The following is a 14715-nucleotide window of genomic DNA, read 5'->3' as shown; positions in this document are numbered from 1 at the left end:
GCTTAAGCTGCAGCCAAATAATAACATTATTTTGCTCCTTTCAATCAGAATTCTAAGTCAGCTGCCTAATTCTAGGCATTTACAATGCATTTAGCAGGTTACAGAACTCTAGAAGTACATTTGTCCCGATTCACAGTTAACACCCTGCTACATTCCTACTACTGCAGGGGTAGAAGTGACCTTGAAATAAACAGAAATTGGACCAGATTCCTCACTTAAAATTGCAGGTCAGATTCAACGATGTCCTGGCACAAACAGAGCCCACCTAAGGGATTCCACACATCTAAAGAGCTTTGAACAAGTTTTTTTGCACATATTCTCGGCCATTAGCTAGAAGAACCTTTGGCCTTCTACTTGTAGAGGAGGATGTGAGCAGGATGAACACAGATGTGAAAGTGGGGGGGTAACGGGGTGTACGTATTTGGGGGGCAGGGGAAGCCCTTGCCATAAAGCCAGGCTTGAGGAAAGGGGTAAATACTGGTCTATGGGTGTGTCAAAAATACGGCAGTTCTCCACCCATCCCTCCTCACAAAAACAGAGTGAGGGAAATTCTGTTTACTTGAGTCAGATTATAGCAGTTTCAAGGAAGGTCATGATTTGGGCCTAAACAATTTTGGCTTACTGCCAGCAACTTGTTTTCAAAAGTATAAATAGAAATTACTTCAGAGTATTCTGAAAAATAAAGATCAATGGGCAGGAGAAGCCAGCTGAACTGTATTTCAAAGTATTTCCAGATATGTCCTTAAGTGAGGTGAGATAGTATGCAACAAGGAATGTCTCTCATAAATATTAACCTAGTTTATCTTTAATGAGGTTTGACTACATTTAATTAGTTTGAAAGATTTCATTTTAGAAAACGTAGGTCTCATCCCTGGCTAGAAGAGGTGTTACATGACCTAATAATCTTTTCCATTTTTAGATGCTGCTGCCTGCCATGATGCTCTGTGTGATTTGTACCATTCCCCAAGGACAAAGCAGAGCGATCCTTGGTTTGGACAGGTGCTGCAGTGCCTCCTCCACCAGTCTCCCTCCACAGAAACCCAGCTGGGCCTTAACCATGGCAGTTCCTACAAGGTGACAGGGCCACAAAGCTCTTAATAACTGCTACAATAGAAAGCAAATAGTTTTCTAGCTCTTATAACACATCCACAAGAGTGATCCAGTCCTTCTCTGCCTCAGTATTAGGAAGGGGGAAAACTTGCTAATTTTTGTCCTGTAGTAGGTGCTGCATGTGGACAGTGTCCAAGGAAGCCTTGCCAAATGCTATTTTCCTCCCATAGTAGCCCTGGGTGTTTAGCTTTTCTACATATTAAATGACTGGGGAAGAGTGACTTGGCTTCTGCTTTTTGAAAAAAATAATGTGGAAAATACCACTGTCATTAGTCATTTTTACCATGGAAGTGGCGTTTCCTGGAGCAGCTCCCTGTTAGATCCGTCCTACAGACTGCAGGGCTGCTGCCTAGGTACACCTGGCCTAGCTGGATTCCCTCTTAGTCTGTGTTTCCATGAACATACAGTCTCATCCTAAAAGGCAGCCTTGGAGGTGGATTCTCTGGGGCTGGTAACCTGAGCAGAGCTGAGTCAGGAAGGTGCGTGCTTTAAAGTGCCAGTACATGCATCTCTTGACTGAGGAGGAAACTTGTACCCAGTGATGTTTGGGGTGGCTATTTCCTTCATAAGTCTTCTGTGCCTCTCTTTCAAGGAGAATGTGTTCATACCCATGTGTTTCACGGCTGCTGAGTGCAAAGGTAATCCACAGGACTTGGGCAGCTCACTGCCTTGGTATAAAAACTTGGAAGATGTGAAAATCAGGTGGCCATGCTTGGCTTTAAAAAGATTTCACTGACAGTCTGAATGAATTAACTCTCTGGGGTTCAAACCAGCAGGCATTGTCAGATACAAGGGATTAAAAGGCTTTTTAATGTGGCTTAGTAGTGTACAGAAGATTGGCTTACTTGTATGAGCTCTTCTTTTGTCACATTGATCTTTATTTTGCATTGTGCTTAGTACAACAGAAACTGGAGGCTGAAGTCTTCTTTCCTGAATCATCTGACAGGACTTGGCCCTTTTATTGCGTAGTAAAATAATTTTTTGTGAAGGAGGAATTGATTTTTGCCAGTGTAGCCACTGTTGAGTAATAGCTGAAGAATACCAAGTTGTAATAATTTCATGAGCACTGTATGTGGCCATGTCGGTGAGAGGAAGTTACTATAGGGTGAGTTGTACTTCTTTATATTGCTTTCCTCTATAGATGTATCGATCTAACCTAATAGGGAGCTAGCTGATGAAGGAATAAAAGGCAATTCAGCGGTTCCCCTGTGTCACCTGTATGTGACTAAACCCATGAGGTGGTAATTATGGGAATGATAGCTCCAGTTCTGAGGGATGCAGCTGGTTTGTCAGGCTGTAAACTAAAAATTATAGGAGGATAAAGTTGGCAGTGACTGATGGAAGAAATACTTCAGCACCAAGGTAGACTTCGCAGAAGAGTGTGGATGAAGATGAGCCTTCCTCTCTGCAGCAGTGTAAGTCACACAGAAGGAAAGGCAAGTGTGTTGACCAGCTTACTGCTCTTAAGTTCTATTTTGTCATAAATGTTTTAGTACTGAGTAAGTGTTTTGTGGTCAGTACTTACAGCCAGTACTTCATGAGAGACTAAATCTGTGAGGTCTGGGTCTGTCTTGGGTCTGCAGAGGTATCCATGGTCGATGCACTGGGGGTGCAACTCGAGAACTGGTGTGCTTGGAGCCAAAAACACAGATCTGGAGGAACAGTTAACTAGGCACTTGAGACAGCAAAGTGCAAACGCAGTCACAAGGTTTTTTTCGTCTTTTGTCTATAAATAAATAGGTTTTAGAATAGTGTGTGGGCTTTCACATACAGGTTTAATTAACCTTGGTGTTCTGATGTGGGGGTTTGTGTTCTTTTTTTAATATGGTGTAGTCAAAAACACAGTATGAAAGGTAAGAACAAATTTATTACATAGACACCATTGAGGTAAATATCCCAGTAGTGGGATGCTGGTCAGTCCCTGTTTCTCAACTGAAAGGTAATACAGCAAAAGAGGTTTTTCTCTTGTCCTTTTATTCACCATTTATTGCACTGTTTTAATCACTTGCTATCTATAATCAATTGGTTGTCCCCTGCTGTTACCATGGATATTTAATGCATTGACATGGAATAGAGATACATTTTTATGAAAAGGAAAATGCAGCTACAAAACTCCTCTTTCCCTGAATGGACAGTTGTGCCATATTTTATGTGACTACAGCCAATAATGGCTTTTTGCTTCTTGCTCTTGCCTGCCATCTATACACACAAACATCCCTCCTGCACCTCCAGTGTCATGAGGCTGGTGCCCAGGAGGAGCCATGTAGCTCCTCGTGTCCATTCTCCCTCCCTGGGGCAGGTGAAAAGGGCCAGAGGGAGATTTTGTAGCCTTGGAACTCAGGACTTAATGGAAGAATGGCAAGTGCTGGCAAATGCTGTTGGCTGAAGTGGTCCAGCATAAACAGGAATCCAAGACCCTCCCTTAGACTCTTACGTCTGGGTTTTTTTGAGATCAAAGGAGAACATGGTATTTTGAACAAAATGTGCAAGGGCCCACCCTTCCTGAACTGCACTTCTGGTGGTATATGCTGTCCTGCAGCTGTAATACTCTACAGAACAGTTGGGTTTCTCCCCTCCCTGCCCTCTTTTAATATGTATCATGAGAGAAATTCAATAGATGTTTTCACAGGAGTCTCTGATCCTACACTGCTCTCATTGTGCCTCTGTGTTCTGTGAGCAGGGCTGCTGATCAGTAACAATTTACATCTAGCACCTCTGATTCATCTGAAGTTCATGTAATGTATTACTTACACTAGATCGAGGTGCCAAAACTGACCTGTAAACCTAAAATGAAATTGGAACTACAAAACTAATTTCATTTAGATTGTGAAAATTAGACTATAAATGGAATTCCTGTGGGAACTGTGTAAATCTTCTTTGACATTGTTTTAATGTAATTCTTTTCTTAATAGGGTAACTTTAAATTGCGTAACCAGTACATAGTTTTAACTAGCACAGATCTGTAGCAAAACTTGCAGTAAGATGAGGAACATTCTGTGGTGTTTCTGAATTTAAGGATCACACTGTATAGCTTTAATGGAGTTGACTAGACAATCAGGCATCAGACGCCCTCCCCACAACCCTGAGCAGAGAGGTAATGAATGACACAAAGCTGGGATGTCATTTGTCAAATATCTCTGTCCCATCAGTAAATTTTAATTTATAAAATGCATGTGGATGTATGTACAGGATAACACAAATTCAGGGTAAAGATTTGTTCTGTGTTCAAAACTCGAGTCAGAATCTGAATTTTAAGGTTAGTACCTGGATCAGAATTCCATGTCCAAATCACAGTAGTTAATCCCTAATCTGGGAAAAATTTGAATTAAAGACCTAGTTTTTCAAATTGGATCCAGGAATTTAAGATCTGACTAGCTCCATGTTATTTTGTGTTCTCTTAATTGATGTCAACACAAAATTTGTGTTCTCTTAATAGATGGCAAGTAAGTGTGCTTGTCTTATGCATTAAATTAAATTAAGGACTGAAATTATTCTGAATAATTCAAATGCTCATGCTCCAGATGACAGCATATTCTGATTGCTGTGCTGCTTTTTTTCTTAGACATGTTCTTGTTTTTAAAGATAACATGTTCAGGTCTGATTCTTCAAGTTTAATTCTGCCTGTGATCAAATTCAGAGGGTGGGATTAATACATGCACTATCTGTGCATGAGAGCTCAGGCATTAGATTCTCTCTTCAGGGGAACATTTAAGGTACTTGAGATAATTTGACTAATGAAAACAATAATTTTGAATGTTTTACTGCAAGTAACTCATAATATCCTGACATCCTGTAGAATGTATAATAGTGCTTTTAAACAGAGAAGAATATGCTGAATGCTGGGACGTCTCTAAACTTGCTTGAAGTTTTCTGTGTCTCTTACTCAGCAAGTCTTCTGTATTGTTTAAAACAATATTGTCCTGGTCCTGCTCTAAGCCGGTAGGTGCAAAAGCCTGTCAGGTTTTATAAGAGTCAGATATCAATCATTTTTTATATCCAAAATCACCACTACAAGGCTGCCTTACACAACACTTAATTCATCTGGGCCTCTGTTAAACATCCTTTTGTGTCAGTAAAGTTCTTGAAATGAATTGATTCTTCCAGACACAGCGAGTGCTGATAGCAGGCAGCTCTTGCATGTTCCTTCTCCCTTCTGCATGCTTAGGGCTGGTCTTCTGTCTGATTGTCTGTATGTCCTTCCAAGAAGGCAGGCACTGCCTTTTCCATAATGAAGTCAAGCTCTTTGCTCTTTCTAAGGTTTCATTCCAAGGAATGTCAAAGAACAAACTTTAAAATTCTAGCATACTGTATTTGCAAAGAAAAGTAAAATGTACCAGATAGGAATCCACTTTAAAATAGAAAATTGCACATAAAACTGCACCACCAGCAAAGACTTGAGAGAGCTGTTGGCAGTTAAAAATTCACATTCTTCTCCCAACTCATAAGAAAGAGTGGTATGGAAAATACATTTTGAACAAATATAGTCCTAAAAATAGGGAAAAAAAGAGGATCTCAAACTTCATTAGCAGAAATTTAAACATCCTGAATCCTCTCATATTACAGCTTGACCCAGCCCTGCTCAATAATGAAAACAGTTTACAAGAGAAGGTAGATTTGCCTTTCTGATGGGTATAACTTTATAATTAAAGGTACTACTAATAAAACTTGAGTGTTGCAGAAGCAAAAATGACAATCATGGCTTGAGACCTTCCCTGGCATGACTATATGGGAGTTTTAGCTACAAGGTAAAGCATTTACCCCCTTACTCTTGCAATCTGCAATGAAAGTAGCTATGTATTACTTAATACATTCTGTATTGCAGTCCTAATACTGTTAGCTGCTAGGACTATAAAAACTGCTAAGAAATGTGAAAATGCTTAAGCTATAAAAAGCATATTGGCATGATTCAATAGATGCTCTGATCAAAACACAATGTGCTTCAATAAAAAGAAAATGCGATTTAATTTGCTCCTGTCAGTGGTATGTGCTGCATTGTGTTTGTTTCTTGCATGGGAAAGAGGAACAGCAGAGAACAGGGGCTGAACAGGTGTTTGTCCTGCAGCTGACCCCACAAGCAGCAGACTTGAACGAGTCTTCCCAGACACAGAATTTTGCCTGAGCAGAGGTAGTTGCAAAGTCAGAGCCAAGCATGGAAACTACCTCCTTTTCAAATTAAAGCTTTTATTGGCATGACAAGGATATGTATAGTGTTGTTTGGTGCAGTTCTGGGTATACTGAACAACTTGTTCACCTACCAACGGGAATCGGGTTACTTTTGAGATCTGTATCTGAACGTAGTATCAGATACTAAAGAGAGTTGGCTTGGTTTGTTCTAACAAGAAAAAAGAGAATTGAAGAAAATATTTCTTAGTAGAAATTCAATGAAAATATTTTATGCTGCAAGTCCAGCATTCCAAGATAGAATATTTTTTTTTTCCAGTGAATGTATGCACAATCCAGTAATAACAAAAGTTAGCAGAAATCTATTTTAGTAAAACCTCATTAATCACAGCAATCTGATATAGTATACCTGATGTTCATTATATTTAATGAGAAATCACCGAGCTCGTTAGTGGCTCTGGTATTGGATAGCTCTGTGAGAAGTACTTGTCTAAAGCCTGTTTCAGTTATGTACATTTAACAAGCTCCACGAATAGCTCTGGGCTGCTTCCTGTTCCTCAGGCACTGGCAGCGTGTCTGAAACGTTTTAAAACGCATGGAGGCTGCAGCCCAGGCTGGTTGTTTATGGGGGTGCTGAAATCTTGGATCCCACATCCTCCTCTGCTGTTTCTCATGGTACGTGTGCTTGGCGAGCTGCTGCTTCGTGTGCCCTGTCTCCCTGGTGTTCACCAGCTATGTGGCCCTGCAGTGTCTGCTCCCTTCAAGAGTTAGTCCAGGCTTTGGAGAGCCTCCCCAAACCCACGCCCCTGCCTCCTGACTGCTTTTGTTTTCAATTTGCACACCTTGCCCATAAAGGCAGTCGGTTCCTGGTTGATTACACATCCAGAACTGGATCATCTGGAGTTGAAACTAAATGATCTGTGAAGTGCCTTCCGACCCAAACCGCTCTAGGATTACAGGATTCTGTAACAATAATAGAATTGGGGTTGAAGAGTTCTCTCAACAGAATTAGTTCCTCTGCTCTGAACTTGGTCTGCCTTCAGTGCTGGAATGGAAAAGCAGCCTGACTGCAGTTAATATCTACTAGCAGCAGTAACAGTGACGCTTCCTTGAATTCCCAAATTTAAACTTACTGGAATCTAAGGTGAGAGGTAGAACAGAACATTGTGCTGTTTGTAATTAAAATGCTACCACGAGGAAAAAAATGAAGACTGGAATGAAGTAAGGCTGTGCTGACATCCATGCATGTAATTTGGTTTAGATAATGGAAAAACAGCCTGTACAAAGAAAAACCCATATCTCTTATTTTTTTGTGGCGGTCACATGTTCTGGAATTGTATTTTAGTAACAGCATTAGTTTTAATAATTTTCTTTTAGAAACCTAATGGTGCTGAGACAGTAATCAAAATCATAAGACTTATGCAATGGGCCCAGTCAGCAAACCCGGATACTTTTCATCCTGTTTCTTTAAAAAAAGCAACAAGAAGCAACCACATAGTTTAGATCCCAGGCGCTGGGCCCAGCATTTATCGGTTTTAACCTCTCAGTGCCCAGCGTTCACTCTCTGCCCGGGCCCTGCAGGACCGCACCGGCTGCAGCGGGGCTTCGTGCGGGGCCAGCGGCAGCCGCTGGGGAGCTGGCAGTGCCCGGCAGCTCCGGGAACCCGGCCCGGGCCTCGCCCAGCCCGGCCCGATCCGTCCCGCCCCGCCGCCCTTCCAGCTCCTCCTCCCGGCCCGATCAGTCCCGTCCCGCCGCCCTTCCAGCTCCGCCTCCCGGCCCGATCCGTCCCGTCCCGCCGCCCTTCCAGCTCCTCCTCCCGGCCCGATCCGTCCCGTCCCGCCGCCCTTCCAGCTCCGCCTCCCGGCCCGGCCTCGCTGCCCCCGCCCATGAGGCGGCCGGGGCCGCCTTCCCGAGAGCAGAAGATGGCGGCGGCCGCGGGCTGGGCGCTGCTGGCCCTGGCGCTGTGCGTGAGCGCGGCGGCCGCGACCGGCGGCTCTGAGGGGAAGCGGCGGGAGGGGCCGCCCAAGAAGAAGGACATTCGGGACTACAATGACGCGGACATGGCCCGGCTGCTGGAGCAGTGGGAGGTGCGGGAGTCGCCGGGGCCGGCGGGGTCCGCTCGCACCACGCGGAAGGAACGCCGCGGCTGCCGGGGGGCGGCGGGGCCGGGCCGGGGCAGCTCCGCGGGCAGCGGCCGCTCTGCCCAGTGGTGGGAAGGCAGGGTATCCCCGGGCCTGGGCGGGAGGGATTCTCGAGGCTGCTGAAGGGTGGCCGGTGCCGTGTTCTTTCCTCCGAGGCTCTGGGTCCGTGTATAGGGGTTTCAAAGTCGGGGCGAGCGGCCCTCGGCCTGCCCTGCCCGGCTGGCCCTGTCGCGCCTTCCCAGAGCCCCAGCACCCAGCCTGGTGCTCCGTCCCTGCCAGCAGCCTCGGTCTGGCTGAAAAGTCGGGTTTTTTCGAAATATTGAGCCATACACATTATGTGACCGAGGGTGGATACCAGGCGGAATATTCATTTCACGTTTACAGGGTAGATACGTTATTGTTTTAGTTTGGTGTGTCTTTCTTGTCTTTCCTCATAGTAACAACTTCTAATTCCAGCTCTCTCTTGTCGCCTTCATCCTTATCAGCCCACTGCCTTAACTTTCCTTGGCGGTTTCCCATCACTCTGTTCTCCATGTGATTATCATGCCACTGTTAGGTTCTTCTCACTCTGTTATGTTCCATCATCTTCTGATAAATGAATGATCTGCCAGAGCAGTCCTCACTGTCATTTATTCTTTCCCGTGAGGTTTGTCCCTGGAATATTTTGCAAAAATCCATAAAGGTAATAATAGAGAGAAAACTTCTGTTTGTGTAGCACCAGTTGCAACTGTAAGTCAAGGTGGAGAATTGTGCTTTATATGTGAATTATAGATAAAGTACCAGGAAGTATGGATGCCTGCCTTGGCCCTGGTTGGCAGGTTATGGACTTATTCATCCCTTGAATTGTTACTGCGTGTATCCCTTTAGCAAGGGAGGTTCTTAGAAAATTGAGTTGAAATTTTAAATAAAATTAGTAAAAGGCTCAAAATTCACTTTTCTTTTAGTGGTATCAGCCAAGGACCCAGCAGGCCCAGCTGCTAAAAAATCAAGGCTTAATATTGCCCAACTTGAACCAAATTTAGCCTTGTAGAAAAAAAAAAAATCTTAGAAGGTGAGCATCTCTTTTTAATGAGATGGCTGAAAGGGAGGCTCAAGTTAATGCTGTTGTAACTCTTGACTGTATATTCTGCTCCAGCCCTAGTGGGCTGTTGAGGGTTTTTCCTTTTCAGCTGGAGCAGGTTCCTGATTCAGCTTACGGTGTGATGCACGAATGCAGATGTGGCAGAGCAGCTGGGGAGTCACTGCTCGGGCTGGGTGTAAAAGTGGCCAGTTCTTTTCCCCAGGATCGAGATTGATGAGCAGAGAGATGGCTTTTGTATTTGGATTGAGGGTATTTCTTTTTCTTACCTATATTCATTCTCACACAGAGTAAGCACTTCTACATACTTACCTAACAAGCTACAAATGATGACCTAGGGCTCTGTCCACAAGGCCTTTTAAGCATAAACCATCCAATTATCAAATGCCAACTAATTTATTTCTACTTTTAACCCAATAACCAAACACCCGTGTTCCGCACTGTGTACCTTTCTGTCCAGTCACCCAATACCACCCAAAACCATGAAGAAGAAGGAAGAAAGGCAAAGACAAGCCAATGCCCTAGGGACCTCCATCTTATCCCTCATTCAGTACTATATCTCAAACTATAAAGTTTAAAATTTTCACCCAGTGACTTAACATAATTCTGTCTAAGTCACGCATTCACATTCCCAGTTTCTCTGCTTAGTTTTAGAAGCCTTCTCCATGGTCCAGTGTTCTCTCGAGTGTCTGAGCCTGTCAGCACAGATAAAGAGACATTTTCTGTGCCTGGGGCTCCAGCAGCTGGGGGTGTCCCTGAGGAGATGCACACAGAGCAGAGCTCAACAATTAGGGGTTGTTTGGTCTCCTGGCATGGTCAGTTGCAGGGCCTTTTGCCCTGCACACAGGAAACATGAAAGGCTTGAGGGGGTGGTGGCCTGAGGGTGGAGAAGAAGGGGTATGAGTGCACTTGATGGAGTGGGATGAGAAACAAAGGGGCCACTGTGAATTCGGGAAAGAGCAGGAGCTACGCTTGGGAATGAGGGCCACAGGGCGTATATCTGTACAGAATCAAATGTCATTACTTTCAACTGAATTAAATTATCCCAAATATTTTTTATTTCTGTGGCAATTAGACTAAAACCATTGGAGGATGGTGGTTGTGACATTCTTGGGTTCAGCCGCAAGCCTGAGCCTGTGGCTCCAGCAGCTTTCCCAGCAGGAGCAGCCACCTCTCTGTGCAGGAGCTCGTGCTGCCCCTTGCTCCTTGTGCATGACTGCCTGCTGATCCGGGAGAGTGATCTGCTGGAAAACAAGAATGGGCAATGGGGCAAAGAGGCAGAGGTGCTTCAGCAGCTCACTTACAGCCTGGAGGAAGCCACCAAGGGATTTTCCTCATGGAAAGGGACTCTCCTGAAGCCTGGAGTCCTGGGGAGCTGGACACAGAACGGGGAATCTGGGCCGGAGGTGTCTTAGTTACTGAAATATCTGGTGCTTTAAATAGTTCATTACTGTTACAAGCTCAGGGTTTCTCAGGCTTGACTCTGACCATTGAATTGGCAAAGCAGTTAAGTGGCATATGTTACTAATGTTTTTAAAAATCAAAATGCAGTGCATTTATGAGAAATTTCTGAGAATGGGAGCTGAGGGGAGGAGCAAGTGAAGGAATATGCAATTTTTCCTGTGTCTGTGTAACGCTTTCCCTCTGGAACCTCATGTTACTGTTAAAGTGAGTGAGTCTCCTAGACTTTTCAAAGCAAAACTTTCACTTTTTTACCTTTTAGATAGCTTTAAGCACAGCTGCATGACATTTTGTACAGAAAATAAGAAAATAAATGCCATCAAGGGGAGCTCTTGGCATCTTCTGATAATACTCCCATTCAAACTGTAAGAATACAACTTCAGGAGTATTTAGTTGAATAGTTAAGAAAAAAAATAGGTAATACATGTTAGCAGCTCATTTGTTGTCACAAAACCCAAAGTCAGTTTCTGTATTTTACACAGAGTATTTGGAAATGTTTCTTTTTGTCTTTTTCTTTCAAAACTGAAATATGTTTCCTTTGTTCCAGTTAAACCACACTTAAGTTTCAATTTGCTCTTATTTGTGGAGAATGTTTTCAGTCAATCACATGAGATTTTGTATTTTTACTGTTCTTTACCGATTTGACCATTCTCAGGCTTTCTGTAAGATAAGTAATGTTCCCACTTAGTGATGGTAGGGACTTGGGCTCTCCTTCCCTCCCAGTTCACTCATTTCAGAAATTTCGAGGTGTGTGAACTACTTGAAAGCATGTTTGAGACTTGCAAAATTGAAACAGACATAATTAGTAAGGAAAGAAAGGATAAAGTTTAAGGCTCCTACAGCTTCTGTTCTGTGGTCCCTAAACTTTAAACTGTTGTCTAGAAGTTGCAGAAGTGAGCTGGGGAAGGAACATGGGTCACTGGTGTGAAACCTTAGCCTTTGAGGAGCGTGGGATGCTCCATGGGTGTGTAGGAGGATGCTGCTGGTTTTGTGTATAAGCATTTGCAGAGATGTTAGATCAGCACTCTGAGAGCTGGAAATCAAGCTCAGCTCCTGACCTTTGAGGCCTCTGAAGGCGAATGTCTTTACCTACTGCTACAGGTCATGTTCCCAATGCTGTGATGCATTTTGAAATCATGACAGCACCTAAAATATCTACCTTAATTCCTGCTCATTTAATGGTGCTTAGGTGGATGCCAGTGTAAGACTTCTGAGGGGTTTTATTCTGTTTTTAATACTTTTTAATTCTACAATACAAACACATGCTACAGAAATCAGGTTCTGGCTTAATGTAAGTTGTTACCGTATTCAGCTCAGTTGTGAGCGGTTTTAAGGGGTTGTTTGATTGTGCTTTTCCAAATATTTAAATGGTTGTCAGCCTCAGCAGAAGCATCAAGAGGTTAATTTTTTTCTTTTTGGTAGGAGTGATTTACTCTGGGTGATTATGTTGTCAGGCTGTGAGTTACATCTGTGCATTAGAACCTTTGATCAAAATCTTTCTGTGGCATAGGCACACAGAAAATCTGAATTCTTGTGAGTTTAATTGTTTAAAGACACTAAGAAAACTTAAATTCTCAAGCAATCACATGATTCCCAAAAGTGAGTTTTGACCTCTGAAAGCAATACCAAATGAATGTTTTTTCATATATGTGTGCATGAGACTTTTTATTGCAACTTTCCCATTTCATCTCACATGCATAATAAATATTTGTGAAACCGTGAAGGAAAAAAATACTATTTTATCAGTTTCATAGGTGGAATTGAATTAGGCTGAAATATTTCTTGGTATGAGATAAAATGATATTCCACCTGTCAGTATGAAAATGTGCATAATTTTCAGGGGAGGGTTATAAATTGAAAGAGCACTCTTAGTGAAGTATCTTGAAACAACAGTCACTATTTCTTTTGGTTTCACAATCTCCATCATTCAGCTAAAAATATTTTATCAAAGCATAGTTATTCTCTAAAAAAAGAGGAATTAAAAAAAAAACCAAAGACCTAAAATATATTTGTGGAAGAGTTGAGTTTAAAGCTTCCTTGTCATTTTTAAAACAGAAAGATGATGACATTGAAGAGGGAGATCTCCCTGAACACAAGAGGCCTCCAGCACCAATAGATTTCTCAAAAATAGATCCAGGCAAGCCTGAAAGCATCCTGAAGCTGACAAAGAAGGGGAAGACTTTGATGATGTTTGTCACAGTGTCGGGAAATCCCACAGAAAAGGAGACAGAAGAAATCACCAGCTTGTGGCAGGGCAGTCTCTTCAACGCAAACTATGACGTGCAAAGGTGAGCTGTTGTGCACAAAGATAAAGTTCTTGCCTTTGCAGAACCATTTCTTTCTTCCTGAAAATCTTTTCAGCTGTCCATCCTTTGCTGTTCTCCACCTTTATCATTCATTACTATTTCTGTTTCTTTGTCAGTTGCAACAAAACTTTGGTGTGGTGCAGAAACCTCTTCAATGCTTATGCATGATGTGTGTGTGTGTAGCCCAAATTTTATCTCACTAGGATTCAGCTGTTTATCAGTTCTAGCTGCAGTAGTTTGCCTCTATGTGCTTGATAGAAAACATCACACTCTGAAGACTTGTCACCACAAAAGGCTTTCTGTTTCCCTGCTAAAAAATGCGACTCTTTTTCTCTCTGAAGAGAGCATCAGTTTATAACAGAAGAATGTTGTGCTCATGTATTGAGTCTGAGAAGGGTTGCAGTAAGTGTATAAAGCAAATTTAATCCTCATTAGTGGATTTTACATAGTGCCAAATGAGTTCTAAGTTTGTTTCCTCATTCTTGCTTCCTTGGTTACTTATTGATATACTTCATACATTTTATTCTTTAATGTCCTAGAAGATTGTTCTCTTGTCCCCATCTCCAGGCAACAACTAGACCAGCTTCTTGCTCTTAAACATGTGCCTTAGTCATGTAGGCTCTCTGAGCAAATGCTGGAGTGTTTGAAAAGCAAAGTTAACTGAAAAAAATATGGATTTTTCCTCTAGGTTTATTGTTGGCTCCAATCGGGCCATCTTCATGCTGCGGGATGGTGGCTACGCCTGGGAGATCAAAGACTTCCTGATAAATCAGGAAAGGTGTGCAGATGTTACTCTGGAAGGTCAGGTTTATCCTGGCAAAGGAGCAGATGAAAATGAGAAAGTGAAAAACAAAACAAAACCTGAAAAAGCAAAGAAGAAAAAAGATGCAGAGAAGAAATCTAATGGCATCAAAGAGGACAACCGAGCAACCAACCAGAGAGAGGAGCTATGACAGCCACAGTACCCAGACTGAACCCTGCTCTGCTGCTCCTTGAGGGGAACCTGCTGATGAGTCTTGGCTTTTGGGGAGGAAGGAAGCAGAGACTACTGAACCTTAAATTTGTGTTGAAATTCACCAGTTTACTCATTGCTGTTGGCCCTTTGTTTAGTTACAGGAATGGTAATGCTTCATGCTGGCAATTGACTGCTTTAGTTTGTAATTTCTTTATGCTTTTGTTGTTGTTTAAAACTAGCATACAAATCTGTGTGTTTAACATTGCAAACTTAATTTAAGTGGAAAAGAAGAATTATGGTCTCAGAATACACTGATGCTCATCTGTAGTAGCTGTGTCCATCTTGGGTGTGTAAGTCATGGATTCACAGCTGCTGTCAGAGAGCCTAGTGCAGTGTGAAAAGATTCTCTTGGACGATGGTTTGAGAGACACAGTTGGCACAAAACTGCCCAAAGTTACAAAGAATAGTGGGCCAAAGATGCCTGAAATTACAGGGTTTAGGACATGTTTGGTTAGACTGCCTTTTTCTTTAAAATAAACTCAA

The 14715-nt window shown here is 42.7% G+C and overlaps 1 protein-coding gene across 2 annotated transcripts; it reads left to right on the top strand.

Annotated features, from left to right (window-relative positions):
* Positions 1-1108: 1108 nt before the first annotated feature.
* MESD (mesoderm development LRP chaperone) lies at positions 1109-14358 on the top strand. Of its 2 annotated transcripts, none has more exons than XM_014251279.2 (3): positions 1109-2525; positions 12967-13199; positions 13906-14358. In XM_014251279.2, exons 1-3 carry the CDS (start codon positions 2448-2450, stop codon positions 14168-14170), a joined length of 576 nt encoding a protein of 191 aa, XP_014106754.1. In that variant the 5' UTR covers positions 1109-2447; the 3' UTR covers positions 14171-14358. The 2 variants fall into 2 exon arrangements, with proteins under 2 accessions (XP_014106754.1, XP_005521613.1); XM_005521556.3 differs by lacking the exon at positions 1109-2525 and adding an exon at positions 8133-8318.
* The last annotated feature ends 357 nt before the right edge of the window (positions 14359-14715 follow it).

This window comes from Pseudopodoces humilis, chromosome 16, assembly GCF_049639895.1.
Source record: "Pseudopodoces humilis isolate 2021_Gansu_Grassland_sample_001 chromosome 16, ASM4963989v1, whole genome shotgun sequence".
In the NCBI taxonomy this organism is placed as follows: domain Eukaryota; kingdom Metazoa; phylum Chordata; class Aves; order Passeriformes; family Paridae; genus Pseudopodoces; species Pseudopodoces humilis.
This window is presented reverse-complemented; position numbering and strand designations above follow the sequence as displayed.

Excerpts from the sequence above, each read along its gene's own strand:
- MESD (XM_005521556.3), top strand. The coding sequence starts at position 8,154 with ATGGCGGCGGCCGCGGGCTGGGCGCTGCTGGCCCTGGCGCTGTGCGTG. Across the intron at positions 8,319-12,966 it reads GGCTGCTGGAGCAGTGGGAG|AAAGATGATGACATTGAAGA; the intron begins GTGCGGGAGTCG and ends TTTTTAAAACAG. Across the intron at positions 13,200-13,905 it reads GCAAACTATGACGTGCAAAG|GTTTATTGTTGGCTCCAATC; the intron begins GTGAGCTGTTGT and ends TTTTTCCTCTAG.